Consider the following 14743-nt stretch of genomic DNA (forward strand, 5'->3'; position numbering starts at 1 on the left):
GAATGATAATAATCAAATCAGTATGGCTTAAGCTTTCAAGCTGCACTGTGCATGGCCTGCTTGCCTCTTACCAGTTGGAAGGCAGTACCTCAGATACATATCTGTTCCCTCATCAGGTCTGCATGTTAACACTTCGCCACAGGGCTGATTATGACCCTGACTTCACACTGTGCATGCCATTCCTCCCCAGTATAATCACACATCATGCAGGTTTGGTATTCCACTCACACTTCAGCACCAGGGACAGCACCCTCAGGAAAAGTGCATACTTCCAGATGTGTAGTCTGGAATGGTCTCCTGCATACAAGTAGCTGATTAGTTCTCGCACTGAATTCCAGCTGAAACGTGAACTCTGTAACTTAACAGGTCACTGCTGATGCCTCAATTCTGAACATACTAGTATGCAGGAGTTTTTCTAGGAAAAAATTGTAAGGGGGAGCATTGTGAGGGGTAAAGTGACCAAGTGGGGGGATGGTGTGGAAGGGGGGAGTTTTAAAAAACTTTCAAGTTAGAATTAAAGGGCTTTCTAAGGCTTCCTGAGGGGGGAAATTACTGTCAGACAGGTCACTGTAACTGTTTAAGACTGGTCACATGTGACCTACTAGCATCCCTGGTCAATGTGAATTTCATGGGGCCATGGTCACATCACCCCTATCCTCCTCCTAGTCCCATCCTCCTCCCACCTCTATAACCCTCTGAAAAAAAGCCCCAGTATTGCAAACAATTCTAAGCCAAAATTTGATTTTAATATTTTAATTCTGTAAACTCCTGGGGGCAGGATAATTCCTAATTAGTTGTTTTAAGTATCAAATAATCCTACTTGTCATATACAATGTACATTAACTTGATTTGAATCCTTCTAAGAGTGTTACTTGTAATCTCTAAACAAACCCACACATCTTGTTTTGTGGACAAGGTTGATTCATTTATACAGATAAACCACAATCCAATATATGTAAGATTAATATAGAAAATCTCTTTACTTGGGTCGGCAGTTTTTGGCATCTCTAGACTTCTGAGTCACACTCTTCCGAAATGTATGTAAAAATATACAGTCATGCTTCGTGCTTGGAAACCTATTTCCTTATCTCCTCAAAACACCTTGCCTTAGAACGGATCACACTTACAATGCTCAAGGAGTTACTATAATTATGAATTTGCATGTACATGACTGTATTATCTCAGGAAGGATGAAGATGTTCCATTAAAGGATGTATAATCTTTAACCTGATCTGACAGCTGAATGGATAGATAGTCTAATTGCTGTAATCTATCTGTATTGACTTTTTAATTAGGGATAGCCCTTTGTAATAGCCACTGGCTAGTTGGGCAGCCTTGTCTGTATGCCCCAAACAGCTGAATCAAAACATTAATGAATAAAGTATAATAATGATATATTATGCATTTATTTCACTGTGTTAATTTAATTACCACATACATGTACATGTAGGTACGTGACATATAGCGAGTTTGACGTCTTTTAATGTTGATTTTAATGAAATTATTGGGGAACAGATGCTAATGTCATAGAATCCCAAAGTCAATTCCAAAGTCAAAGAAGATGTGAAAGAACACATTTTTAGAAGATGACATGCATACAATCAAATCAACAATGGCTTTACTTACAAGGATTAGCTATCATTTTGATAAAAACATTTTTATTTACACTATTTCCTTTTTTGTACACAGGCATGGAGGAAGATTATGAAGACTGCATCCCAAAGACATTTTCAGTCTCACAGATGAAGGATGTGTTGTTTGCGTACAGTCATGGCCAGTACGTGGTCCCCTCCAAGGCTTACAACGAGGTGTACAAGAACATCTTTGTTGGAGACGAGTAAGTCTACCTCGAACTTTCCCAATCATTTTTTCTCCATAGAATCTTGAACCTTCTCTCTGTATTGCACTGTTATTTTCTTCTTCCTTTATTCTTTATGCTTATTATATTACAAATCAGCGTATGATAATGATGTCAAACAGTACTGTTACCATAATGTACATTACTAAACTATTACATGAAAACAAAAAAAGACTCTAGACTGCACAAGGCATATGCAGCAGAAAGATGACGGTTTGGGATCCTGCAAACAAACTGAATTTGAACTACACCTCTCTGCAAGACTGAAAAGACATCACATAATTTTCTTGCTGACAATTTGAAAATTCTGTTATTACTTCTATGAGATACATGTATCTCCACATCTATTTCTAAAGCAAGATTATAATTCATTTAAACGCATGTGCTAGTATAGATATCCCTGAGGCAAGCTGCTGTTATTAGATTTTCTGAGCTTTCATGTCAGGATCTGAAAATTGTTCACAGACTTTTCAGACCTTTGTGTGCATCTGACAAGGTTGATGCTTCATCAATGATGGTTAGACATCCAGGTCATAAGATCTGCAAAGTAACAGTTTCTCAAGCAACTGGATAGATTTTGGAAACAGTCAGAAGTTTCAGGTACATGTAGCATCCACTGTCTTTCATCAGTGACACTGAGCAAAATTTGTATTCCAATACTTATTTACCCAGAAACTACAAATTGATATGTATGTGAGGTTAAGTCAGATTGTAGATAGTCCAACAGGAAACAAAAATAAGAGAAAGTCAAGACAATGTTGATGCTAATGACTAAATGAGCAATTAGCCTGAGTACAGGAGATAATGTTGTCTCACAGGGTGGTAGGGCAGGGACCGGTTGCTTGTCAATGAGTCTAGTAACTGTTATCTAATGCATATCTTATTTAACCCAAAACTATGTGAATATGGTGAAGACAATTTTTAGATATTCCAAAGAGAGGGTTGATGCTTATTCTAGTCATCCGCATGCCACAATGTCTTCTCACCCAAAAACTATGAATTGATATGTGAATAAGGTGAAGACAATTTTTAGATATTCCAAAAATTAGGTTGATGCTTATTCTAGTCATCTGCATGCCATGAGGTCTTCTCACCTTGCCGTCTCCTGGGCATTAGCCTTTGATTGAATCTGATGGGGAAAAGATACAGCTGACCTCTGGGGTTCCCTCACTAAACCTACAGTAATGAAAGTGTGATGGGTGTGTGGATAGGATGGGATGGGTAAGCTGAAAGGTTGTGATGGGTAAGCTGATAGGATGATGTATAATAGGAGTTTTGTAAGGTCAGGGATACCGGAATGTCAAAGGGGTAAAGATTACAGTAGACAGGTGGATTTTTTCAACTCATGTAATCATTGGCTCCCGCACCTTTGCACTATTTGTGTGATTTCTTCGACAAGCAATCTTATTTGTCATTTTGGCAGTAGCTTGCAAAACGAATAGCAGAGATTTTACTGCACAAAGTCTGTTTTGTTGGTTCATAATATGTCAATCTTTCACTGTCATTTTGTTTTGAAGTATTGTCATGATTATACTGAAAGTTGTCAGATACTTTTTGAAAATCTCTTCCTTCCTCAGCTCGCAGATATTTACTTTTCAGTTGAATTACTGGTATACTGATTACAATCGTTTATTCTAACATTCTTTTCTTTGACATACGAACTTTGAATCTATTTTTTGTTCTCTCCTTTCCTTGGCCTTCCAGTTAAATGATTTCTCTTCAGCATTGTGCAAGGTTCAATCTGATTTATTTTCTGCCAGCTTTTTTTAAAAAGATTTTTCTTGTTTACCTTAGTGCAGAATTTTACTCCAATTACAATTCCACCTCCCAAGTTTTCTTTGTTCCTCCCTAACCAGTCTTGTAGAAACTATGACAAGACAATGGGACCACTGTCAAACAGTCAAAATGCAGCAACTTCAAACGGTGTGGAGTTTTACAGCATTTCAAGCTAAAATGCAGCATTCTATAAGGCTTCCTGATGGGAAAAATTACTGTCAGACAGGTCACGGTTGAAGACTTTGGCCACATGTGACTAAGTAGCATCCCTAGTCAATCAGAACTTTATGCTTGTCAGAGGATCTGCTCCCCAGGGTAAGGGGGTGCATGGTCAGTACATGAGGTTGTTTGCGTACAGTCATGGACATGCAGTATGTGGTCCCCTCCAATTCTTAAAATAAGAAAATTCGTCCTCAATTTAGTTAAAACTAGAAAAACAAGAGGAAAAAAATTCAACTTGAGAAAATTGAGAAAGTGTTCCTTGTTGTTCAATTTTTTTTCTTATTCACTTTTCAAATTCTTAAGACAAGAAAATTTGTCCACGAGTTAAGAAACACTAGAAGGACAAGAAAAAAAAATTGGTGCAGCACCAATGTACTTCTTTAGAAAAAGCCCTCAGGTTCTCCTATGCCTCATGATCATCAGCATTCTGTAAGGTGCAGACGTATCATGTAACATTGAGACTGATGGGGTCATTGGCGTCTTAGTGGCTCGTCTGAAAAGGGTAACAAAGCAGCCGAACATCATCTGTCTCACTTTCCCCACACCTCACTATCGTTTACCCAAAGATGTGCTGTCAGTTCATGGTTTTAAAACAACAAGCTATTAGCTAGCATGGCCTCAGGGCGTCTTTCGGATGCCCTACACTAAGAAAACAAAGAAACTAGATGCCCTCCTTTTGCAGGGGATGCCCAGAGGACACCATGTTTCCTTTGTATGTGTTCCCCACACAAACACTGTCACTGTTGTTTTTTCCTCATACCAAGGAAAAATTATCTAAGGGACCACCAAAAAAAGGGTCACACTGGCCAGGTGGTCCTTATGAAGAGTCACTTGTCCAGGTTTTGCTGTATTCTGTAAGGAAAAATTACACTGTGCAAGCATGACAGTCACTTTACTTATCACTTGTTGGGAATAAAGCTTGGGACTTACAAATGTTGGTAATTTTAGTGCTATTAATACTGTTTCTTTCATCCTGTATTTTGAGGGAAAGCAACAAGACTTAAGATGAGATTTCTTTTTTTCAATACTGTTTGTGCCAAATGAATGTTTTTTGTTTTGTTTTTGTAAATCAAAAATTCAAATCATTGGTTATTAAAACAATGTTGCAATCATATAATCAAATATATATGTTTTTTAAAAAGAGTAACTCATGTCAATGACCTTATGAGATAATAACAAAATTGAAATGCTGATAGTATAACTAAGTATTTAACATGTCGTGAATGATAAAAATCTGTCTGTGCCATTGTGCATCATCAGCAATTGATGAGCAAGAGTGATTGATAGTTGTCATTAACTGTGAGATAACGACATCAGTCCATCAACCTGCTGTTAATGTGCGTTGAGCAGTAATTGGACCACTTGTGTGAGTCAGATTCAAATGGCCAATTTGTGTTGTCAATAAGGTGGAGACTAATGGATGAAGGTGGGATGCCCTACTTTTTCTGTAAGAAATCTTTTACAGGTCTGTAGAGATGTATTGTACACAAGATGTGTCCTATGAAATATATTGAAACTGATTACTAAAAAAATCATGAAAATTGACAGATGAACCTAAACATGTTATATGCATACATTTCAGTGCAGCATTCATAATTTGATTTGATATGTTGAATATTATTAACATTGTGTGTATCTAGCTAGATGTAAGTTTGAAAGCATTACAGTTAACTGTACTTTGATTTGGAAAGCTAAGATTGAAATCATAAGGAAAATTCACATTTTGTAGCAGAGACAGTCACTTTTTGTTTCTTTAGAAAATTTTATCCCAGAAGACTGACAATCATAACTATCATAGATGAATGACATTACAAAATAATAAAATTATTTATATAAATTTATCAGGACTAAGATATATTTTGTCTGACTCTTTAACCTCTTCCCTCATGAACTCAATAAAAAGAGCTTTATGAATGAATAGAGGCTTCAAAAATAACCTTCTTCTGCTACCAACATTACAAAAGCATGATGTATCACTACAGTCAGAACCTCAGAGTCACGATAATCCCAAAATCAATCGGCATGTCGGTCTGGTAACAAAGATTTCTCTCTTGTGGTGAATTCCTCTTCATTCGTTTCCACACACACTCCCAGTGAGGTTAGAATAATCAATACAAATAATAATTTCTGCTTATGACTGCACCTGGTTTAGTCATGCTGTGGGAGCGTGTGCCAAAATGATTGTAGTTTGTCTGAACAATTCTGATCCTGTAATTTGGAGACTGGCGAGAAAGATAATTACATTAGAACACCAGAGGAATTGCTGATGGTGCAATTACAGCATGTAGGTTCACCGATTCAAAGTGTACTGGCCTCAAAACAAGATATTTTTACCTCCGTAAAAATTGGAGGCAATGGTATTTGGCTTCGTTTTTACCGACATGAAAAATGGAGGTATAGTTTTTGGCCTGTCAGTGTGTGTGCCTGTCTGTGTGAGTTTGTGTTTCCCGGATTTTGTAGTCAGCATAACTCTTGAATCTCTGGGTTGATTATGATGATATTTAATATGTGGGTAGGTCATGAGAAGACAAAGGCCAAGGTTGATTTTGGGCCCCCTGGTATGTGACCTTGGTACTGCAGCAGAACTTCCGGTTTTGGCATCTTTTGTTCTGTACATGCTTTGGTTTGGATTTTTTGGTGGCAGCTTGTGATGTAAGAAAGAAGTGGTGTACATTGTAGGTTTGGGCCCCCTAGCAGCATGCTCTGGAAGTGCAGTTTTTTTATTATTTATGTTTGTCGGCAGTAATAATTTAAGAACCTCTGGATGGATTGAGGTGATATTTGATGTGTGGGTACATTTTGTAGGTGTTGTGAACACTTCTTAGTGTATCTAAATCATGTGAATTGAATGATACCGTATTTTCTCGATTAAAGTACGCACCCCAATTAAAGTACGCACCCCTGATTTGGGGCTAGTTCCACACAAATTTGCAGAACTAAAACGTAAAGTCAAAAACCCCAAATAAAGTACGCACCCCTTCTCCACTGATCTTGAACAAATTTTGAACAAGATAAATTCAAATTTATGGTGTTCCTCCTATTATCTCCGGGTCATTTTTCTTATATCAAGGACTTCTACATAATGCCATTCCTTAGATTCATAAAAGATTCTCTTGTTTACTCTGCCAGCATCGTCTCTGCAAACTTGAGGATTGCCTACGACAAGTTACAAACTTCGCAAATTGGCAGGTATTGAGCCATGCATTGTCGCAGCTGGGTTCCTGGTTTGATTAAGCAAGGGTTTGAGGTCCTTTTCCAATTTGTCCGGGCAATAACCTCAAATAAAGTACGCACACTGACTTTAGCAATGACTTGTGGTGCCTTTTGAATTTTGAAATGTTTAAAAAGTGCGTACTTTATTCAAGACAATACGGTAGAACTGTTATAATCATAAAGGACGAAAAGGTAATTAAACTTAAAGGCCTCTTGCACTAATGTTTGCTTTGTAGTTATAGTACAATGTATTTTACTGAACACAACATCAAAGAATTCTGTCTCAATCAAAAGCAATCAAGTTGCAACTTTCAAGTTAACATCGTTTATTGAATATTATGCCTTTTGTCCCCTACATGTTGTATAACAAAATTTTTCTCAACGAATAAAACTATATTTACTGAAAATGTGACATGGTAAATATAGGATAGTGCTTATTGTAAATATAGGATGATACTGTAGGTCTGATATATTGTAGATATAGTGTAGTACTGTATCATTGTAAATATAGGATTATAGTACTTAATAAGTCATAAGAAACTGGCTTTGAAATTTGTCTTAGAAACTCTACCAGAGCTGTGCAAGACTATGTCTAATCCCATACTGCACAGTCTTTTATACTTTTGTCCCCTAAGTTGTTATTAAGTAATAGAAGTTGCCATACATTGTATGTTAGAAAACTGCTATTCAATAAAGTTTGTTTTTATTTGTATTTATTCCTATTAGTAACTAACAATTATGATATTATAGACTTAAGAGGTATTTAAGTCAACCAAAGCAATATAAGGGCCCAGGAAATGTAAATCAAAAAAATGCTGACATCTTTATGGAAGTCACATTTACTAACACTGTTTAGCAACTTTGCGTAATAACTTCATACTTTGAGCATTTTAAAACTGTGCAAAAATGTGCCATTTAATGATCCCCTTGGTTTCGCGAGCCTACAAAAACTCCGGCAACAATTTTCAGTGAGTTCTCACATCCCAACGACGTCATATTTTTGCATTATAGACATCGCTATACATTGTGATTGTGTTGTTTGAACTAATTATGTATAGAAATGACTCAAATAAATTGACTTTCGAAATCAGATTTCTGCGACCTAATATTGCTTGGGTTTCCTTTAACGTGCCCGGTACAGTAGAAAACACTAAAAACCTGGTTTCCATGATATTTTCGAATAAGCAACGATTTACAGCAATTTTTTTTTTTGCTAAAAATTCCAAGATCCTTGTCAGAGATTCTTTCATTTATGTCTGTGGTGCTTTGTAGTGTTTGATCTCGTGATGTGTAGACTGCCATTCTGCATACTCATGATTAGTTCCATTAGGCCATACACCATGTGTTGTAACCTTAAAGTTTGTACAAGCTTAGACATTATAAGCATTGTCAGACAATGATATTACGTACATGCTATTTGTTGCCTGCATATACATGTATTTGATTGGGCATTCTTCATATCCTTCCTTGTGTGGTTTGAGTTGATACTGTGAGACACACATTGGTCAATAGAGACTGTTCTTAGTTTCTCGTTCTTTTCATAGAATTTCGCTTGATGGTGTGACGAGATGCTTACATTGTTTGTGCTAGACTAAGGTTCTGTTTTCATCTGCAGGAGGCTTAGATTGTGGTTGAAGGATTATATGATTCTAGTTCCTTTTTGTGTCGCTGTGGGTTTGCAAGTCAGCGCCCCTTACATGCTAGGTTCAGAAAACTCGAAGGTTGGTGCTGCATTTGGACCAATGTTCGGATCTCCGTTGGGATCGATCGGCGTTCGCACAAGCTTGTTGGCCCATACTTTCAGTGACTTCATCATGCCCATGCAACGCCCCATTCGATCAGTGTGTCCGTTGAACGCCTCATTGAGGCATATCAGTAGATCTGAGTACACTTTAGTGAAGATGTCGGAGTATCTTCGGGCCTTGGTATCAGGTGGGTACATGTCGCTTCTCGGATTGGAAACGGTGGGCCATACGTGATTCTGATAAAACGGTATTATCGGACCTACAAAGTGAAAGCTTGTGCTGCACTTAGCGTCTTCTTTACAGGGACGAAACCTAACGTGGTCGTCGAACATGGACGGTTGGGTTGTGCGATAACATTTGTCACTAGATATCTTCTGACTACTTGGATGATCGGTGGTAGTCTCCGATTTCAGAGTCATGGGGCTTGGGCATGCGTTGTTGTCCGTTCTCACCAGCCTCCTTCCGTGTGCAATTTCCGCAAACTTGAAATAATGGGACAGTTCACCGTACTGGTCAAAGGGATTGCAAGGGTCACTTCCCTCACCTTCCATCACTATGTACGCTATGGCCTTGATTGCAGTTGTGATACCCGTTACTGCAAAGGGTACATCGCTAGCACTGCCATACCACTGCTTCCTTGTAAGTTGCTTACTGCGATTTCCAACGAATATGGTAGCACCCATTTTGTTGGTGTGGAGTTCCAGTATCAGCATGGGGCACAAGATTTGATGGATGTAAATCGCACCAATGGTCTGAGGATTGTATTGCGAGCGGGATTCTTTGCATTTGTCCTTCAATTTTTTCAAGCCCTCGTCATCAAAGACACCGTCGGAGTTGAATTTTCTGTGACGAAACAGTTCCGTCACTGGACTAGTTGACAGGCTACACTCCGGCGTTTCGATTTTTTGAAACACGTTTTGGATCTGGTCAAGAGAACATCTTCCCAGGGTGACTGTCAGGTCGGGGTTTGCTCCACCTGGAAGCGAAGACGGATAGGAGGGTACGACATTCTGCGTGTTAACCACGGGGGTTCCGCCAACTGCGTTCAGGAGGTTTGCCACAAGCGCCAGATGCTGCATCTCTTCCACTACAATTCCCTGGATCAATGCAGCGACCTCCTCATTGCATCCTTCCTTTATGGAGAAAAGTGCACTGAGATAGGGAGGAATGGTTGCCAGCTCCAATTGTATGGCCGTCTGTAAGGCAGTTTTTATGTCGTTTAAGTTATTGATGTTGACTCTCCCCAGGGGTGGTCGACCTTCGTTGTTATCGTTGTCATCGAGCCAGAATAGGATCATGTCTCTCTTCTTCGGCGACAGATCCCGCGTCACAGGCATATAGTTCGGATCTTCGATCGGTAGCTCCAACGCGTACTTCAGCATTCGATGGTTTGGCTCTTTTGTAACATCTTCATAGCTTGCGAGGTCGACTATGGGCTTCATGACTGGATAGAGGTTGGCATATTGTTGGAAGATAGGGTAGATGTCTTTGTACCAAGTAGGCTTTCCCGAAAGCTTATAATCAGAGTAAAGATGAACCGAGATCATCAAGTCCCCGACAGGGAAAGGATCCATACCTGGTGTTACCGTGACATTCAGACCGTAAATGTAAACCTGTCCATCCAGTTGCTGATCGGCCCTCGGTTCTCCGGGGTCTTGAGAGACAAAGTTGATTTGAGCAGTGCCATTAGCATCTGTCGATGCCGGGGAGGCAGCTACAGCATCCACTGGAACTGCTGTATCATTATTAAGAAGGTCTGGTTCAAGAAGAGCTCCCGCAATTGGTTTGCCAAACTGAAATGCACGAAGTGTCACCGACCAGTTTTCTCCCGGCTCTTTCCGAAATACGGGTTCGTCAACCGAACTAACAAACACCCCATCAAGTCTCTCTTGCAGCAGGACTTTGCAAGTGGTCTCGTTGATTATCTCCATGACTGCCAAAGGTGTAGAAAGAACGTCTTCCGCCACCCCGTCTGTCAGTGAAAACTCAATCACACCCGCGGTTTGATGTAACCAGCTTTTCGAGAAGGAGCTGATTTCTCCTATGTTCAACCTGGCTGACCCCAGCACCTCGCAGTTACTGCATTGGGTGTGATTGCACTGGATCAGAAAGAGGCGTCCAGGTATATTGATGACGTTTCCATGGGGGTCGGTGTCCACGCTGTTAGCAAAATCCACCACAACTTTCTTTCTCTGTTCATCAACGTAAAAAGGTGCATCAAAGAGTTTACCGTAACTGTTGTTGTTGCCCCAAAGCATCCTCTTGTACGGGCCTTGCGGAACAGGGGTATCTGCTACCGCAGCAAATATGGTACCGAATACTCTTCCGAACGGAAAGTTTGGAGAGGACTGGTTTACGTTCATTAAGCGCATGTTAAGTTTTACATACAGTTGAAATCCTGTCTTACAACGCAAGGCCATCACGTCCTTGAGAAAGGTGGAGTTTTTCAGGCGCTGTTCTTCTTTGAACCAGTTAACGTTTATGAGCCTTGAAATGTAGTAAGCGGAGTCATGTCTGTCCGCTATGCACTGATCACATGCTGTTGTACGACCTCCGTTAAAGGACCTGGGCACGAAGTCCCCTTGGAATGATCCGTTGACTCCGACAACAAGTCCCCAAAGCTGAGACTGAAATTGCTGGTCTGGATCGAGGTCAACCATCTTGGCTGCTACAGTACCGTCAGATCCTACAGGACATATAGAACCGAAAATTATTTTGAATGGCATTCGATCTGGGTTAGGCCATGTTGATTTGGTTATATTGATAAATGATCCTCTGGGAACCCCAAAACCTTTGCGAACGTGCGAATAAAACATGGCCACACATTTGAATATTTGGGAAATTCCAACCTCTTTCGTTTTGGGCAACATTTAGAAAGTGTGTGAAGAATGAGAGACATGATATCAATTGTCTACATTGTTAAATTTGGGGTTCAAAGATCCAAATTAACAGACCAATGAAGAACAGCAGACGAATGCTGAAGATGAACTCACCTGTGATTGACTGGTTAATAACAATTGGATCATCATCCACATCATCCAAACACGTTCCGTTTGCAAGGCAGACTCGTGTAACGGCACAATCAAACAGCCTGAAGGCAGCACTGCCGTGGGTGTTCCATCCAGGAGCCCTGTCAGGCTTAAATGTCGTGATGTTCCAATTTTCTGCTTTGTTGTTAAACGTTGACTGGTCGGCGAGAAACCAACCGGCAAAGTGCAGACGAGGGATATCTGCAAAAGAGTGACAGAGGACTTGTAGCACCAAATACCCAATGTATGTCGTTAAAGCTATATATAAAAAAAGCATTGTAAATTATCTAGATGGGAATCCTACATTCGAATTTGTTGTTTTGGGTAATACAGTCATTTTGAGTCAGTTTGTTGACTTGCTGTGGCCTTGATTAAAACCAAGGCCACAGCAAGTAAACTCTATGGATGGCGAAAAAAAACAAGATGGGTAAAAAAACAGGAAGCCTTAAACATTCTCAGAGACCATGCACCTCGTAACAAGAATGATTATTGACATGATAAAACATGGTATCACAAGCAACAAGACTTTTATTCCTGTTTTCAAAGAGACACTAACCTGGTAACACTGGTGTCAACACTAGCTTCAATAAACAGAATAAGATTAGCATTTCTATGACAAAGAAAACTAATAATACCAGGGGCATGCAAACCAGTAGCTACATGTATATATGATACATGTCATTCCCTGACTACCATGAAAAAGTGCCTTTAACCCTATTCTGACCAGGTGGTAGGGTTGAGGCCAACTTAGCTTTCATGTCTCATAATGGCAGAACTGCTCACGTTAGAGCCACCAAAGTTGGTAACTTTTTTAGAATCTACCTTTACACAGAACAATTTCAGAATATTTGTATAAGTTCATACATGTAGCTTTTCATGTTGCCACATCATGGGTAAATTGTACGATATTTGCGAAACAATGTCATGTATACATCGGTGCAGACAGGCTGCAGACGTCATGTACATGTACCTTCTTGTCAGGAAACAAACAAGTGCTTTTGAAAAAGCTGGCATTGCAGCGGAACAGTTGTTACAGAAATTAAGATTGGAGTTAAGGCCATACCAATTTTATTTGTTGCTTCTCGGAATCGCCGCTCCCATTTTTCCCAATTTGAATAAGTGTGGCAATTGAAAATTATTGCCATAGCGAAGGTGTCTGGGTTGATCTTAGTTCACTGTAAAGAAAGTACCAATGTTAGCACTCTTAGTTCTGCCATAATATTTGTTCAAAAAGCACTTAGAAATCAGTAAGGCACCTGCCAAGCAGATGTAGAAAGGCACCATAACTCGAGTGGTTCCATGCTAGCAGATATCGAAAGGCCAGAGCACTCTCCCGGTGTAGACTGTAGTGTTCTTTCTCTGCCATTTTTGGATAGGGATAGGTGGAGCGAGAATCTCAGGCCAGAAGTTTAGAAATTCGGTTTGCTGGAGCTCCTAGGATCATTTTGGTTGTTATTCTGTTGGAGTTACTGTTGACAAAAGTCTTCATGAGAAATAGTCTGTTCTCTAAAATAACAGCTACATAAATTATCTAACCTTCATTGACAAAATATCTTTTTAAAACTTAGGCCGATCAATGAATGTAAATATATCTTTAACAAACAAGACTGTTTTTTGGCAATATTTTGATATTTTCCAACCGATCTAACTGCAGACAAGTTTACAGAAGACTTGTTGGAGTAATGATGATCTCTAAACAAGAGATAATGCATGATGGATGACCTGTCAGCAAGCAGACCGAGTGTCTGTTGGCACCGGAGGTTCATTGCAAATGTCACTTGTGACGACTACATCGAGGCCCCCCTCCCACTATTCAGCACTATTGCATCATGTTTTCATATCGGTAAAGCGGCCATCGCGGGCAAGAACAACTAAACTATAGGCTCTCGTTCGTCCCTCGCACCATCAAAGAGTGGAGCGACCTTGAGCCTGGTGTGGCGGAGGCGGGGTCCCTCTCCCAGTTCAAAACCGAACTGGGGAAGACCCTGCTGCATTGAGCCACCCCTACACGTCCTTGTATGTATGTAAATAAATGTATCACTAACTCACTAAATTCACTTGTCCTGTCCTCTGCACACACAAATTCAGTTGTTTATGTTCCTTAGCGCCTTTCCTTTATTTCCCCTTTGTTTTATTTGTACCGGGCACTTACATGCACGGGTACGTATACTGTTGTTGTAGTTGTGCCTTTACCTGATTCATCCCAGACACATACAACTTGCCAAAACATAGATACATGTACATGTACATGTAATACAGAATGAATAGGCACAGAAACGAAAAAAACATGTACTATTTGTTTACTTTACAATCAACTATGCCTCTACTCTATGTAGAGTGCACAACATAGTGACCATGTATTATGTGCAAAGTTCAATTTCTAAGGGAAGGCAACAATATGGCAAGCTGATATAAAAAGGAACTCCCTGACACATTCCCACCAGTACAGAGTTGTACTCCCACCAGTACATTGATTATCTAACCTTCATTGATGAAATATCTACATACTTTTTTAAAACATATGTAGGTCCATCAATTAATGTAAATATACCTTTAAGTTAACAAAGAATACTTTTTTTTGGCAATTATTTGATATAATTCCACCCGATCTAACTACAGACAAGTTTACAGAAGACTTGTTGGAGTAATGATGATCTCTAAACAGGAGACAATGCATGATGGATGACCTGTCAGCAAGCAGATGGGGGTCTGTTGGCACCGGGTGGCACCGGAGGTTCATTGCAAATGTCACTTGTGACGACTACATCGAGGCCCCCCTCCCACAAAAAGTCCCACTATTGCATCATGTTTTCATATAAAGTGGGTAGTATCTCAATTACCATTGGACTTACGTCACTTATGTTGGCGAGATCAACAATGCTTGGCTCCAGATCTAGAGG

At 39.8% G+C, this 14743-nt stretch overlaps 2 protein-coding genes across 3 annotated transcripts in view; one reads left to right on the forward strand and one right to left on the reverse strand.

Annotated features, from left to right (window-relative positions):
- The window catches only part of LOC136420428 (dual specificity protein phosphatase 3-like), a 38222-nt gene that overhangs the window by 14406 nt on the left and 9073 nt on the right, over positions 1 to 14743 (forward strand). For both annotated transcript variants that reach the window (XM_066407340.1, XM_066407339.1), the window contains exon 2: positions 1690 to 1837. In XM_066407340.1, the coding sequence (XP_066263437.1) occupies positions 1690 to 1837 (148 nt within the window). The remainder of the gene's footprint in view (positions 1 to 1689; positions 1838 to 14743) is intronic.
- LOC136420963 (uncharacterized) lies at positions 7379 to 13837 on the reverse strand. The gene is made up of 3 exons (XM_066408105.1): positions 13747 to 13837; positions 11808 to 12044; positions 7379 to 11500 (listed from the first exon to the last, which is right to left on the reverse strand). The coding sequence occupies exons 1-3, from the start codon at positions 13835 to 13837 to the stop codon at positions 8763 to 8765; spliced, it is 3066 nt and encodes a 1021-aa protein (XP_066264202.1). The 3' UTR covers positions 7379 to 8762.

This window comes from Branchiostoma lanceolatum, chromosome 15 (genome assembly GCF_035083965.1).
Source record: "Branchiostoma lanceolatum isolate klBraLanc5 chromosome 15, klBraLanc5.hap2, whole genome shotgun sequence".
Lineage (NCBI taxonomy): Eukaryota > Metazoa > Chordata > Leptocardii > Amphioxiformes > Branchiostomatidae > Branchiostoma > Branchiostoma lanceolatum.